Source organism: Mauremys reevesii, linkage group 14 (genome assembly GCF_016161935.1).
Source record: "Mauremys reevesii isolate NIE-2019 linkage group 14, ASM1616193v1, whole genome shotgun sequence".
Classification (NCBI taxonomy): domain Eukaryota; kingdom Metazoa; phylum Chordata; order Testudines; family Geoemydidae; genus Mauremys; species Mauremys reevesii.
The window spans coordinates 35,212,600-35,227,083 of record NC_052636.1 but is presented as its reverse complement, the minus strand read 5'-3'; the positions used below and the strand labels follow the sequence as shown (position 1 = coordinate 35,227,083).

At 53.4% G+C, this 14,484-nt stretch overlaps 1 protein-coding gene and 1 long non-coding RNA gene across 2 annotated transcripts; both read right to left on the bottom strand.

The window, feature by feature from the left end:
• Positions 1-4,804: 4,804 nt before the first annotated feature.
• On the bottom strand, positions 4,805-5,644 carry LOC120381596 (zinc finger protein 79-like; the record flags this gene model as incomplete). Its single annotated transcript, XM_039499749.1, has 1 exon — positions 4,805-5,644. A coding segment is annotated over one exon (840 nt), but the record flags the coding sequence as incomplete, so codon positions are not given.
• Positions 5,645-8,616: 2,972 nt separating this feature from the next.
• On the bottom strand, positions 8,617-13,581 carry LOC120381718. Its single transcript, XR_005588140.1, has 3 exons — positions 13,522-13,581; positions 12,061-12,186; positions 8,617-8,663 (listed from the first exon to the last, which is right to left on the bottom strand). It is a non-coding gene; the product is annotated as an uncharacterized LOC120381718 (long non-coding RNA).
• Between the last annotated feature and the right edge of the window lie 903 nt (positions 13,582-14,484).

Genomic DNA, 14,484 nt, shown 5'->3' with positions numbered 1-14,484 from the left:
TAGGGGAGTCAGAGGGTGCCGGGCAGGGGTTGGTGGGGTCTCTGGGTGGTGGGGCGCGGGGCGTAGGGAGTGGGAGGGTGCAGGGCAGGGGGTTTGTGGGGGTCTCTGGGTGGTGTGGCACTGGGCGTAGGGAGTCGGAGGGGTGCTGGGCAGGGGGTCTGTGGGGGTCTCTGGGTGGTGCGGCGCTGGGCGTAGGGAGCCGGAGGGGTGCTGGGCAGGGGTCGGTGGGGGTCTCTGGGTGGTGCGCGCTGGGCGTAGGGAGTCGGAGGGGTGCTGGGCAGGGGGTTTGTGGGGGTCTCTGGGTGGTGTGGCGCTGGGCATAGGGAGCCGGAGGGGTGCTGGGCAGGGGGTTTGTAAACAGGGCCCTTGTACTGGGCTGGGTGGAGTGGGGCTGTCCCTGCCGTGCCATGACCCATCTCCCGTTGTCCCCGGCCAGCCCCTCGCTCTGAGGACTCTGCCCCTCTGCACCCATTTCCCCCATGAGGGCCCACAAATATGTTTAGCACCAGGCCCACAAAAGGTTAATCCGGCCCTGTTTGGGGTGCAGGCTCTGGGAGGGAGTTGGGGGGCGGGAGGGTTGCAGGCTATGGGGAGTTTGAGTGAGGGGTGCAGGCTCTGACCTGGGGCAGGGGATTGGGGTGCAGGGGGGTGTGGACACACGGGCTCGGGGGGGAGTTAGCAGCTCAGCGCTGTAGCAGAGGAAGGAGCTGCAGTGATTTCACACAGACACAGACACTGACAGAGACACTTTTCCAAAGTCACAATGCGAGAGGCAGAGTCGGATTACTGTTTCCCGCATTCAGGCTCCCGGCCGAGCAGTGGCCGCCCGGAGGGCAGGGACGTCTGGCCGGTGTGTCCCGCACTCAGGCTCCCGGACGGAGCAGTGGCCACCCTGCAGCACTGGCACAGACCGAGCGGTACTGTGGTGGCTGAGCTCGGACAGGCTGGGAGGCTGGTGCCTGGAGCCCCAGTAACCTGCCCCCTGCTCCGGGGCTAACACGCAGCAGACCTGAAACAGCCTGTGCCCCCCCCAGCCCGACACCCCCAGATTTGGGAGACCAGCAGGTGGCTCATCCCGAGGGGCCCCTGTTCCCCCGCCACCCCCTCCCTCAAGAGGGGTTTTGTCCCTGCACAGGGTCTGGCAGCGGCTCCCCACCCCACCCCCGATTTTTCCCCTTCAGCCCCTCTCCTGCCGCTACCTACAGCAGCTTGATCCCCCCTGGCCAGTAAATTTCTGCCCCCGCTCAGACCTTGGCCGCCCCGCTGCGTTTTGCCCCCTTGGTGCTTTTAACCCCACCCCCACCCGAAGAGGAGGCCGCAAATCGTAAGTAGAAGTGAGGGCAGAGAGCGGGCAGTGGTGACAGCGGAGGTTACTGGGCAGGCTCCATTCGGGTGCGCATGCTCAGTGCAGCCCAAGTAGCGAATCTGGAGCTGTTTCTGTCGTTACACCGGCTTGCTGCCTAGAACGAACGCTCCTTGAGTGGGGTGATCTACAGGGAGCAGCTCAAACCTGCAAAGTGCCTGGCCAGGGGCAGGACATTGGCACAGCAAGGGAGGGGTGTGGCAGTGACATCACAAAGGCCTTTGGCAGGACCTCAGCCTATTGGTCCAAGGTGGTGGGGAGGTGGTGACCTCACAGAGAGATGATGACATCAGCCAGGCAGGACAGGGGCGAGGGGCCAGGGAAACCTCAGAGACCCCTGTGGCTTTGCTGCAGCAAGTCTCCTTCTCCAGGTCTCTCTTTGAGGACTGAGGGAGTATTCGGGTTCACGGACGTGAGCGCCAGGAGGAACCTCTTTCGAGTTTTCTCCTTCCCTTGTAGTGATTTTACTAGAAAACAGCCGTCCCTGTTTAGAAGGTAAGAGCCTCCTCGAGGTTTGAAACCTGTTCAGTCTGATCCATCTGGAGACAGTTTAATTCTAGGCATGGAAAACTCGAGCTTAAGGAGGCAGAATTTTATTGTGCACCTGGGATTTTGTCCCTTAGAATCACTGGGGACATTAGGTTTTGTCCTTTTTGTTTCACCTTTTCCTCCATCCCTCCCTCCCTTTCTCTCCGTCTCTTGCTTCTTTTGTCCTTTCTCCTGTTCCCCTCCCAACAGCAGGAGAGAGAGACACACACACACGGAGGAGCTCCCACTGTGGGAGGTCCACCCAAACATATGGGGCTGAAATAGTGCTCGGGCAGTGATCCTCACCAGTGACCTAGGCCATCCTTTGGGCTCTCTGGTGAGAACCCTCAGCCTCCCGTCCTCACTCTCTACCCTGATTGGCTGAGCAGGGGGTTATTGACAGGGAGGAGACTCAGGTCCTTGTTGGTCTCTTTTAAGACCAAGGAAATAAATCAGAACCAGTTCTATGTTTGATGAATTTTGCTGCTTCTCTGCATTAATGGTCTCTGAGCAGTTCATGATTCTCTCTAACATTGCAGTTCTCCTCAAATACTTGCTGAATAATTACTGTCACTGTTGTTGGTCTGGAGCTCATCAGAGCTCTTTATTCAGGTCATTCAATATATGAAATTCAAGATCCGATGGTTAGTTTGAAAATCAGGGCTCTTGGGTCCTATTCCCAACTCTGCCACTGGCTGGGTGTGTGACCTCAGACAAGTCAATTCTCCTTTCTCAGCCTTAGCTTCTCCCTCTTTCAAGTAGGGATAATAATGATCCGCTCCTACCTACCTCACAGTGCGTGGAGGCAGGGCCGGCTCTAGGTTTTTTGCCATTCCAAGCAAAAAAAACTTTAGCTGCCCCCACCTCAGCCCTGGGGTCCCCCACCACATGCTCCTGCTGACCGAGCCCTGGGCTTCCCCCCACCCCCAGCCACCCCAGCCCTGGGCTCTCCCCCCACCCATGCCAACAACATCGGTTTGTTCTCCCCAGTCCACCCAGGCTGAGCTGCTCCCGTTTATACCCGTCTCCAGTCGGAGCATGCCCAGAGAGAGTGAGGGGGTGTGGCCGCTTCAGCCCACATGGCACAGTTAACCCTAGCAGTGCCAGTGCAGGGTTGATACACCTCATCACAGACAGCATTTCCCAAATTTGGGGATTAGCTAGGAGATCTCTTCAGGAGTAACCTCTTGTAGGGACTGGGTCACAAACACCTTGGGAACCAAATACCTGGGCGTTTTCCTAGTTCCGAATCACTTGCTGTGGAATTCTATCCCTGGATCATCTGAGACAATATTGACTTAAACAACTGAACTACCCTGTGACCATATGCACTTACTTTGGTCAGTTGCACCCATTTGGGGTCTGCTGCTGTTCACCTTTTCAGAGTGGAGATTTAAACATACGACTGTTTCTTTGGTAACATGTCCAACAGCTTGGAGTATTCTCTCCTGTTGACTGAACTGCATTTGAATTTTCTCCATGTCATCATGCAGGAATAGGGGGAAAAACAAACCTGAAGTAAAAAAATTTCCCAAAAAATCTGAGCTACATTCTGTCAAACAAAACTAACATGCAGTTATATGACCAAGGAGCCTTCATGAAAGATAGAAAACCCGTATCACAGAGAGGTAGAAGACACTTTCATTTTAATTTAAAGTGAAATTCCAGACTAGGTTACATCTGATGTCTCAGAATCAGGATGAGAGATTCTCCCATGATCCACTGAAACCTGCTTCACCCAGCGCTTTCTCATGCATCCGACGAAGTGGGTATTCACCCACGAAAGCTCATGCTCCAAAAGTCTGATAGTCTATAAGGTGTCACAGGATTCTTTGCTGCTTTTACAGATCCAGACTAATAAGAGAGGTATCAGAGGGGTATCCGTGTTAGTGTTATTTACAGGAGTTTTAGCACCTTCATAATGGGAGAAAAAACAGCCGACCTTCCCAGAAGCGGCTTTGCCATTGAGGGAAAAGGGGATTTGAACGGTGCTTGGGATCCATTTGAAATCCCCTTCCAAGTCTGACACTTTCATCTCCTGCCAGACTGACTCTGATTTAGGATCAAAGACGTGTACAAGCACCATTCCCAAGCATGGACAGCCAAGAACATGACACCAGACACGCTGGGAAGCGAAGGAATACGAAGGGGTGAACTGTGCATGGCTCAGGCACAAGGTAACAGTTCTGGGGTGATGGGGAATGTCTGAGTCGCCCCATTTCCTTCCAGTGTCACAGAGCCTAAAATGACCCTTATTTCCCTGACACTGCTCCAGCTCTTCTTCATATTTAAATATATTCTAAATGAGAAAAAAAAGTCAGCAAAATAACTGCTGTTCTGCACAATCCAGGGTAATGTGAGAACAACTGGGAATGAGACAATGTCTCCTCAAAGAGGAACTTGACGTCTCTAACAGTAACTTTGCACTGGGAGGAGGAGTACAAATGTGAATCTCCAGGTTTGTTTAGACAAGGAAATGTGACGATGGTTAGCTCAGATCAGGAGGAAATGTGCTAGATAACCCCACTGACTATCCATAGCCCATGTCTTTACTGCAAGAATAGCTCTCTTATTACATCAGGAAAATGAACTCAAGCTAGCTAACTCCATGGCAACCACAGTGATGAGACCCAGGTAGATTTTATCTCAACGTAGCTGGTTGAAGACACCCCCCATCTCCCCCACCTGGGGTGATGACATTCCTGGTAGAAAGGACACAGGCTCCCATGACTCGCAGGACAATGGAGTTGATACAAAGGACCACAGAATCCACCCCAAAGACGGGCGAGCTTCAGAAGTGGGCAACTCATGTGTGGGAGCTGAGGGACTACAGTATGCAAAAGATGCAAACAGCCTTAACACTCACTACCTGGGAACTGTCAAAAGAATTAAAGAAAAAATCTCCTGACAGCTCTAGAGAAGGTTTTTATGAAGTTTGTCTCCTTTATGGATTCTCTGATGTTTAGAAAGGCCTGAACTATGAGTGAAGCTTTTCCCACACTCGCAGCATTCATATGGTCTCTCTCCGGTGTGGACTCCGTAATGTGTAACAAGGGTTGAGCTTCGAGAGAAGCTTTTCCCGCACTCACTGCATTCATAGGGTTTCTCTCCCGTGTGGACACTCTGGTGAGAGATAAGGGAGGAGAAGTGACTGAAACTTTTCCCGCACTCATGGCATTCATAGGGTCTCTCTCCTGTGTGGATCCTCTGATGCATAGTAAGATTTGAGCTCCGAGAGAAGCTTTTTCCACACTCGCAACATTCATAGGGTCTCTCTCCCGTGTGGACTCTCTGGTGAGAGATAAGGGAGGAGAAGTGACTGAAACTTTTCCCGCACTCACGGCATTCATAAGGTCTCTCTCCTGTGTGGATCCTCTGATGCCTAGTAAGGTTTGAGCTTCGGGTGAAGTTTTTCCCGCACTCACAGCATTCGTAGGGTCGCTCTCCTGTGTGCATTGTCTGATGAGAGATAAGGGCTGATCTCTGAGTGAAGCTTTTCCCGCACTTGCAGCATTCATAGGGTCGCTCTTCTGTGTGGATTCTCTGATGAGAGTTAAGGGTATATCTCTGAGTGAAGCTTTTCCCGCACTCACGGCATTCATAGGGTTTGTCTCCTCTGTGTATTCGCTGATGCCTACTAAGGGCTGAGGTACGATTGAAGCTTTTCCCACACTCACAGCATTTGTAGGGTCTCTCTTTCGTGTGGATTATCTCATGTCGAATAAGGACTGAGCGGTAATGGAAGTTTTTCCCACACTCAGCTAGAGCGAATGGCCCAGGATAGAAGACTATGGAGATCTGTTGTTGGCGGCCCATACCCCGGTTGGGGTGACGGGCATGAATGAATGAATGACTACATGTATTCTCTCGCTTTTCCGTGAGGATTTTCTCCTGGGACGTAGTTTCCTTGAGGTCCCTGTGAGTTCCCTGACAATCAATGGGTTCATCCACTCTCTCCTCTGAGTGGTTTCCCTGCTCTCTCTCTGGTCTGGGGTAATTTTCACCAGCTTTTCCCTGCTCATGGGGGCTGGACACACTCCCTTTGGCTCTTCGCAGTAATTCCCCATGCGCTTCGGCGAGCTCAGCATCTTCCTGGTGAGGATTCTGCTCCTCGCTCTCCCTCACCACCCCATCACCTGTTAGAAGAGAGGAGAAGTCTCAGAATTGGGGATGGAAAGGCAGAGAACAAACCCAAGTAAGTGCTGGAGAGACAGAAAATAAAAATCAGGGACTCAACTCCCCCTAACTCTTCCCCACGGGGGACAGTGGAGGGGATCAATTCTGCTCCCCACCCAGGACCGGCCTTTGGGGGGGGGCCGTACGGGTGCCCCACCCAAGGGGGTGCTGGGTGCAGGGTTTGGATTCCCACCTGACCTGCTGCCGAGAGGCTCGCTGGGCTGATGAACGCGGCACAGGGAGCAGATAAGCAGCTGCGTGGGGGAGTGGGAGAGACCCGAGCTGCAGGGGGCAGTTGGACGACCAGCCATCAGAGTCAGGTGACTGCTCCGGAGCAGAGGGGCCCCTCTCCGCCCTGCTCCACGTGTGCAGCTGCTGCTGTTCCTGTCCCACCAGCCCCCCGTTCATCCCCGGAGTCGCCCCGTCCACCCCCGACTGGGAGCATCCTCCTGACTGCTCTGCAGGGGGGAGGTGCTGATTGATGGCGGGGTGATCCCCTCCCCCCAACCCAGGTACCCGATTTCCACTGAGCTGGGGTGATGGGACAGGGGGAATCTGCATGTGCTGCTGCCTCTCTGGGGCCGGAGCTGCCGGCAGCTGCTTCTGTCTGAACAAGCCTAGTTCAGGCTCCCGACCCTGAGAACTTTCTTAAAGAAAGAGACAGCGCGCTCACTCACTCAGGCACATACTACCTACCTACCTACCCACCCACCCACACACACACACACACAGTCCCCCCCAACACACACACCAGGGCTCTCAGCATCCAGGTCATTTCCCCACCTGGGCTGTGCTGAGACATCAGGAGCAGCTGCTCTCCTGCCCTCCCCTTACACAGCCTGCAGGGAAGGTGACCTGGGTTCAGGAAGCCCTGACGTCGCTCCTTGCTCCCCTCTCCCAGCCCCCCAGGGCTGTGTGGGGCAGGGGAGCAGCAGTCCAGTGGGGGAGCGAGCAGCAATGCCAGCTGCTTTGTGCATCCAGGTCAGGTTCCCCACTTGGGTGCAGGAGGAGGATGCCGGGGTTAGAGGCAAAGGGGGCACAGTGCAGGGGTTGAGGGCACAGGAGAGTGGTGCAGGGGGTAGCAGTGAAGGGGTGCATAGAACCATAAAATATCAGGGTTGGAAGGGACCTCAGGATGTATCTAGTCCACCATCCTGCTCAAAGTAGGACCAATGCCCAACTAAATCATCCCAGCCAGGGCTTTATCAAGCCTGACCTTAAAAACCTCTAAGGAAGGAGACTCCACCTCCCTAGGGAACCCATTCCAGTTCTTCACCACTCTCCTAGTGTAGTGAAATAGTTTTTACTAGTATCCAACCTAGTCCTCCCCCACGGCAACTTGACGTCATTACTCCTTGTTCTGTCATCTGCTACCACTGAGAACAGTCTAGATCCATCCTCTTTGGAACCCTCCTTTAGGCAGTTGAAAGCAGCGATCAAATCCCCCCTCAGTCTTCTCTTCTGCAGACTAAACAATCCCAGTTCCCTCAGCCTCTCTTCATAAATCATGTGCTCCAGCCCACTAATCATTTTTTGTTGCCCTCTGCCAGACTCTTTCCAATTTTTCCACATCCTTCTTGTAGTGTGGGGCCCAAAACTGGATACAGTACTCCAGATGAGGCCTCACCAATGTCAAATAGAGGGGAACGATCTGCTGGCAATGCCCTTATTTACAGCCAAAATGTCGTTAGCCTTCTTGGCAACAAGGGCACACTGTTGACTCATAGCCAGCTTCTCATCCACTGTAACCCCTAAGTCCTTTTCTGCAGAACTGCTTCCTAGCCATTCGGTCCCTAGTCTGTAACAGTGAATGGGATTCTTCTGTCCTAAGTGCTGGACTCTGCACTTGTCCTTGTTGAACCTCATCAGGTTTCTTTTGGCCCAATCCTCTAATTTGTCTAGGTCCCTCTGTATCCTATCCCTACCCTCCAGCGTATCTACCACTCTTCCCAGTTTAGTGTCATCTGCAAACTTGCTGAGAGTGCAGTCCACGCCATCCTCCAGACCATTAATGACTGCGGCACAGGAGTGGAGTGCAAGGGCTGGAGTGAAGGGGGCACAGTGCAGGGGTTAGGGGCTCAGGAGGGGGCAGGTATTGGGGTATACGAGGGGGGCAGAGGTTAGGAATGAAGGGGTGTAGGGATTAGGGGTGCAGGAGGGGGAGCAGGCATTTGGGGCAAAGGGACACAGTGCAGAGATTGGGGGGAAGGGAACGTGGGTTGCCTAGGGAGCCCATGGGAGCCAGGGGCACCAAAATGCAAGTTTGCCCAAGGTGCCACTTCCCCAAGGCCGGCCCTGCCCACATCCCATCCAAACACGCAGTAGGAAGGGAGGGAGCTCCAGCCAAGGCGTCAATCATCATCTGTAGGAAGCCCGGAGTGAGATCTGCTGGGGACTGTCCTGAGCTCACAGAGTCTGGGTGGGGAATCCCAGCGGGTTCTCTCAGGCACTTACAGTTTCTGGGTTGGTTTAATGTTTCCTCACCTGTGCAGGGACTTCCCAGGATCTCGCTTTCCACTGAACCAGGGAGATCCAGGACCCACGGCTCTTCCTCCTTCCAGCTGGAAGATCACAGAGGGTTGGGAAACTGGAAACCCTGCTCAAGGGAAAGAAAACAAAGGAGATCAGGGGAATTCATAGGCCATTTATCATCATAAAAAACATTCTTTTAGTTTAACCCCAGTCCATTTTAAACAATAAAATCGCAGGGCTAGCTCCCCAGGTGCTCAAAGGTGCAGAACACTCTGCTTAGGAGGGATTTAACTATCCCCATCTTTGCTGGGAACACACACAGCCAGACACTCATTATCAAAGAGGCTCCTAAAAAACAGAGACTGGAACTGCATTTCCCAGAAAGTGATGACTCCAGACAGAGGGCAAGTGTCCCTGGCACTGCTTCTTGCTGACAGACAGGTCCAGAGCCAAAGAGAGAGTCCAGGGGAAGCTGGGAACAGGAAGCATGGGCTGGGGGGTTCAGTGGAGTAAGGACCAGGAAGGGCAGGGATATCACTGAAGGCAGGATCTCAGCAGCATTAGATGTCAGGAAAGCACATCCTGCGGCATTAGGGAACCTAGTGAGTCAGGTATAAAGGGAGGGAGCATAAAAAACACTGTGTGGAGAAAGCTGGCAAATTACATGGTGTAGTTCAAGAGCCACAGACCAATTCTTCTGCCAAAGGAGAATGTGAAAAATAAGAATCAGGCCATGTGACTTCAGGAGGGACAAATTCGAAGATCCAAAGAACATGCAGAGAAGAAAGACAGCGGCTCTTGCAGGTGGGGATGGAAAAGGAAGAGTCTCCGTGGTTCATGGAGCCAATTAGTTTGTTTTATCATTCATTGATCATTGTTATGGTGATCTCATATGTTATTTCAGATGTAGTCACTGTGTACGAAATAGATTTAAATTGTAGGTATAGACAGAAGTAAGACAGGTAGAGCCCTGCATGGATAAAAAATTTATATCCGCATTCGATCTGCGATCCGCAAAAATGGCCCATGGATATCTGCAGATTTTCAGGGCTCTAGAAACAAAATTTGCACCCACAGACGAGCCACAAAAATGGTTCGAATTCTCCACCAGGAGACGTGATCAAAGCGAAGGGCTAAGGCAATGAATCCTAAAATCTTCTAATATAGGCTGGAAGGGACCTCAAGGAGTCATCTACTCCATTCCCATCGCCCTGCGGCAGGATCAGGTGTAAATATGCCAGAAGTTTGTCTGACCTGTTCTTAAAACCCTCCTGGGACAAGAATTCCACAACCTCTATTTGTAATCCATTCCAGCACTTCCCTATCCTTATCGCTGGAAAGGTTTGGTATTACCCACCCTCAACCTCCCTTGCAGCAGATCAAGCCAATTACTTCTCCTCCTACCTTCAGTGGACGTGACGAACAGTTAATCACTGCTCTCTTATAACCACCCTTGACATATTTGAAGACTGTTCTCAGTTCCCCACTCACTCTTTTCTCAAAACTAAACATGCCCAGTTCTTTCAACCTTCCCTCATAAGTCATGTTCGAGGACCAGGAGGGCGCTTTTTCCTTCTGAATGGAGATGCGCAAGGTGAGGTCAGAGAAAAGGATGTTGGAGTAACCGAGACAGGAGAGGATGACTAAGAGCTCTAGCTGCGCGGATGGATAGGAAAGGCCAATTGTTAAGGATGTTACGCAAAAAGAAAATGCCAGGTGTACGCACAGCCTGGATAGGAGGCCCCAGAGGGAGCTCCGTGTGCACAGTTATGGGCCTGAGTGACAGGCAGCACAATGGTGCTGTCTGCGGCGGTAGAGAAAGAAGGTGGGGGGAGGGCTTGGGGGAAATATTAAGAGCTTTGCTTCAGCTGTTGATCTTTAGCTGATGGCTGGACATCAGTGAGGAGATATGAGAGAGAGAGAGAGAGAGGGGCCGAGATTTCAGTTGCGACAGAAGGAGACAGGCCAGAAGCAGAGAGGCAGAACTGTGAGTTAGGAGCACAGAGATGGTAGTTGAATGTGTGTGTGCGGATGAGATTCCCAGAAATAAGGTGCAGAGGAAGAAAAGAAGAGGCCCAAGGACAGAGCCCTGTGGAACCCAAACAGAAGGCTGGAACGGGGGTCAGCCGGCTCATTCTAAATACACTCTAATGCAGCGACTGGAGGAGGATATGACTCATCATGGACCTCTTGATGCCACCTGGCAGAGGCACAGGGTGCCTAATGTTTTACTGGGTTCCCACGGACCAGGTACACGCATATTCGTTCACCCAAAGGGGGCGTGTCAGGTGTCTGTCGAGGAACTAGTTAGGTCGGTCTTAGGTAGCTCTTAAAAGCTTTGCCAGTCCAGCTCTATTGTTTAAGGCTGTGAAAAAGTGCACTCACGCATGCGCACAGACGCACACCATCCAACATGGCTCTGCTGGCCAAAGCTCAATTACAGACACAGCTATAGCGGCAAAAGCATCCATTTTTTAAAACAGGAAACTAAATGCTCATAAGCTACATTAATGCAGAGTTAAAGTTGCCCAGTGCGGTCTCCTGCCTTACACCATATGGACAGTGAGTAAACTTAAACCTCTGCAGACCAGGAAATGAAAAGTTAATGTAAACTTTCCCCCAACCCTTAACCCTGTAGCTGGCCAGAACCAGTGAGAATGGTTCTGCATGAGCCGTGCAAAGGTTAACCAACTGCCACAGGGACTCAGGTATTCAGTTCAATGCAGCAGTAACGGGTTGAATTCTATGGTCTGTGATATAAAGGACGTCAGAGTAGATGACTTAATAGTCATATCTGGCTTTAAAATCTATGAACCTATAATCGATCCGAGGAAAGACTAAGACATTGTCTGTGCTGTGCTCACAGGTAGGAATCCCAGCATTTATCCGCATGCCTCCAGCTGTGTGCACTGGGCCAGCTGTAGCTGTGACTTGCTGATGGAGGGATGGGTTGGAGCAGCTGGGCAGAGCTGTGACTGTGCTATGCAGAGGGGGGCATGTGAAACTTGGGGGGCAATTCTGCCTCATTTCCATGCTGAGTGTTGTAGGCTTGGTCAGCAAAGGTGCCCAAGGGTGTGTTCTTGCCATGGGGATTGTCAGCACCCTGGGGGCGTATGTTCGAGTGAACTGTGGGGCTTAGTGAGGGGTAAGTGAAGGCAGTGACTCAAAAGGATAACTCAGGTTGAGGGCAAGGGGGTAGTAACACTGTGCAAGGCTCAGCTGGCCTGTGTGCAGGAGGTTCGGTACTGGAGAGCAGGCCAGGGGGAGGAAGCTGCTGTTTGCTATGATGGAGTTGAACCCGAATATTATCTTAGCAAAGAGAAGAACACGTTAGACATTGTGCTGTACTGCTCTGTTCCCAGAGCGCTCTGTAACAGGGGAGGGGAGAGGGCTAGTGTGGGTGTCTCTGGCATGTTGGGGTGATGCTGAAACAGGGCAGAGCAGAGGTGGCACTGGGGGACTGGCATGAACCTTAACTCTGCATTTCTCCTTCTAAAAACTGAGGGAACAGGAATCCTTACCCAGCGAGGTCACAGTCTCACAGTTCTCCTCCATGACGGCTCTGCAGAGGCTCTCCGAGTGGGGTCCAGCAGAGCCCCCTCTTCCCTGGTGAAATACACAGCCACCTCCTTGAAGGTCACCGGCCCCTGGAAGAGCAAGAGCCCAACACTCAGGACCTGCTGCCCCACTCACAGCCCCACTATTCATGGAGGAAAGGAGCCAATCAAATGGAAGCTCTGAGAGAGTCAGCAGAGTCCTATCCCCACACTGCTGAGAGCAGCCAGGAGACATCTGGGTGAGGGGACGAAGTGAGAGCCCCTTGTCTCTCCCAGCAGATCCACCACAGACCTACTAGCCAGAGGCTGATACAGGAGATGGAGCCCCCAGTAGGGTCCAGGCACAGCCCCATGGTAGGGAACCCAACACCCTCCCCACTGCCAGCAGCTGGATGTGAGGGGCTGGGACATCTTCCCTACACCTCCCTGCTGGGTGCCCCCTTTCCATGTCACACCAGCCCCTGGCTCGCAGGTTGAGGGTTCAGCCCTGGAAATCTGGTCAGTTTTCCCAGCCCCGCCCAGGGAGTTGCTTTGTCTGTTTCCTGTTTCACAAATTAGGGAATTTTCTCCCCCAACACCCAAGTGTTTGTTCTGAGGATCTAGGCCCATGTTAACATAAGAACGGTCGTACCGGGTCAGACCAAAGGTCCATCTAGCCCAGTATCTGTCTACCAACAGTGGCCAATGCCAGGTGCCCCAGAGGGAGTGAACCTAACAGGCAATGATCAAGTGATCTCTCTCCTGCCATCCATCTCCATCCTCTGACGAACAGAGGCTAGGGACACCATTCTTACCCATCCTGGCTAATAGCCATTTATGGACTTTGCCACCATGAATTAATCCAGTCCCCTTTTAAACATTCTTATAGTCCTAGCCTTCACAGCCTCCTCAGGTAAGGAGTTCCACAAGTTGACTGTACACTGCATGAAGAAGAACTTCCTTTTATTTGTTTTAAACCTGCTGCCTATTAATTTCATTTGGTGACCCCTAGTTCTTGTATTATGGGAATAAGCAAATAACTTTTCCTTATCCACTTTCTCCACATCACTCATGATTTTATATACCTCTATCATGTCTCCCCTTAGTCTTCTCCTTTCCAAGCTGAAGAGTCCTAGCCTCTTTAATCTTTCCTCGTTTGGGACCCTCTCCAAACGCCTAATCATTTTAATTGCCCTTCTCTGAACCTTTTCTAGTGCTAGAATATCTTTTTTGAGGTGAGGAGACCAAATCTGTACACAGTTAACAAGTCCCAGCAGGTTTCAGAGTAGCAGCCGTGTTTGTCACACACTGTCCCACTCCCTTTCCTCACCCAGGGTATTCCCTGCCCCCTCCAGCCCTAACTCCCCAGAAGTTGCCACCTCTTCAGTATTTCCTGCCCCTCCCCCTCCAGCAGGAACCCACCAGCAACCCCCCAATAACCCCTACCTGAGGTGGCTCCACTGCAGCCATTTCTCCTGTCCCATGGGAGGCTGGGACGAGCTGGAGCGAGAGGTGGGCGTCATTCTGCAGCCTGGCAGGGCGAGAAGGGCAGTTGTGGAGGTTTCAGAACAGGCTTCAGTTCATTTCACATCACGATTCCCCCAGGCCCTTTCCCTGCAGACAGAGATTGTAGATTCTGCCAGGCTGGGAACATGCTCAGTCCCCACAGTGCAGCACAGACCGGGCCCCCGGCCCCTCCTTTCCCCCTTGTGCTCCCCCCAGCAGCAGTAACAAACCAAGACATTTTGAAGCCCTCCCAGCAACAGGGTGTGAACCAAACCCTGGACCAGACCAGACCCAAAGGAGCCCCCTTGGGGGGGGGGTCCCCCTGACCCTGCCCCCAGGGCAGCGCACTCCTGCCGCAGGGGGAACAGGGAGAGTCCGGGGCTGGTTCTTCCTCTCTCTGCCCCTCACCTCGGTCACAGGGAAGTGACCCTGGGCAGGGACGCTGCAGTGAGTGTGCGGGGTCAGAGATCTGGGAACCTGCCCCCCATTCCCCTCACACCTCTCCCGTCCCCTCCCCTCCCTAGCGCCCTGCCCCGGGCTGGGAGCCGGGGTCTGCCCCGTTCCCGGGGCTCCCCGCGGCTGCCCTGCTCCGCCCGTGCGGGGAAGGGGGCACCGGGCGGGGACCCGCTTCACCCCGGTACCGGGCACAGCAGAGCCGGGGCGGCTCAGACTCGCTGCGGAAGGATCCTCCCGGCCTCAGCGCGGCAGCAGCTCCGGGCCCCGGGGGCAGCGATGGGGGCACCGCGCAGAGCCGGGACCTGCCCCGCCCCGGGCTCCGTCACCGGGAGCCTCAGCAGAGCCCGGGGGGCGGGGCCCAGCTGGAGAAACCCCGGCCGGGCCCCGCACAGACACCGCCCCCGGGGAGCAACAGCGGCTCAGCCCGGGCCGACTCACAGCTGCTGA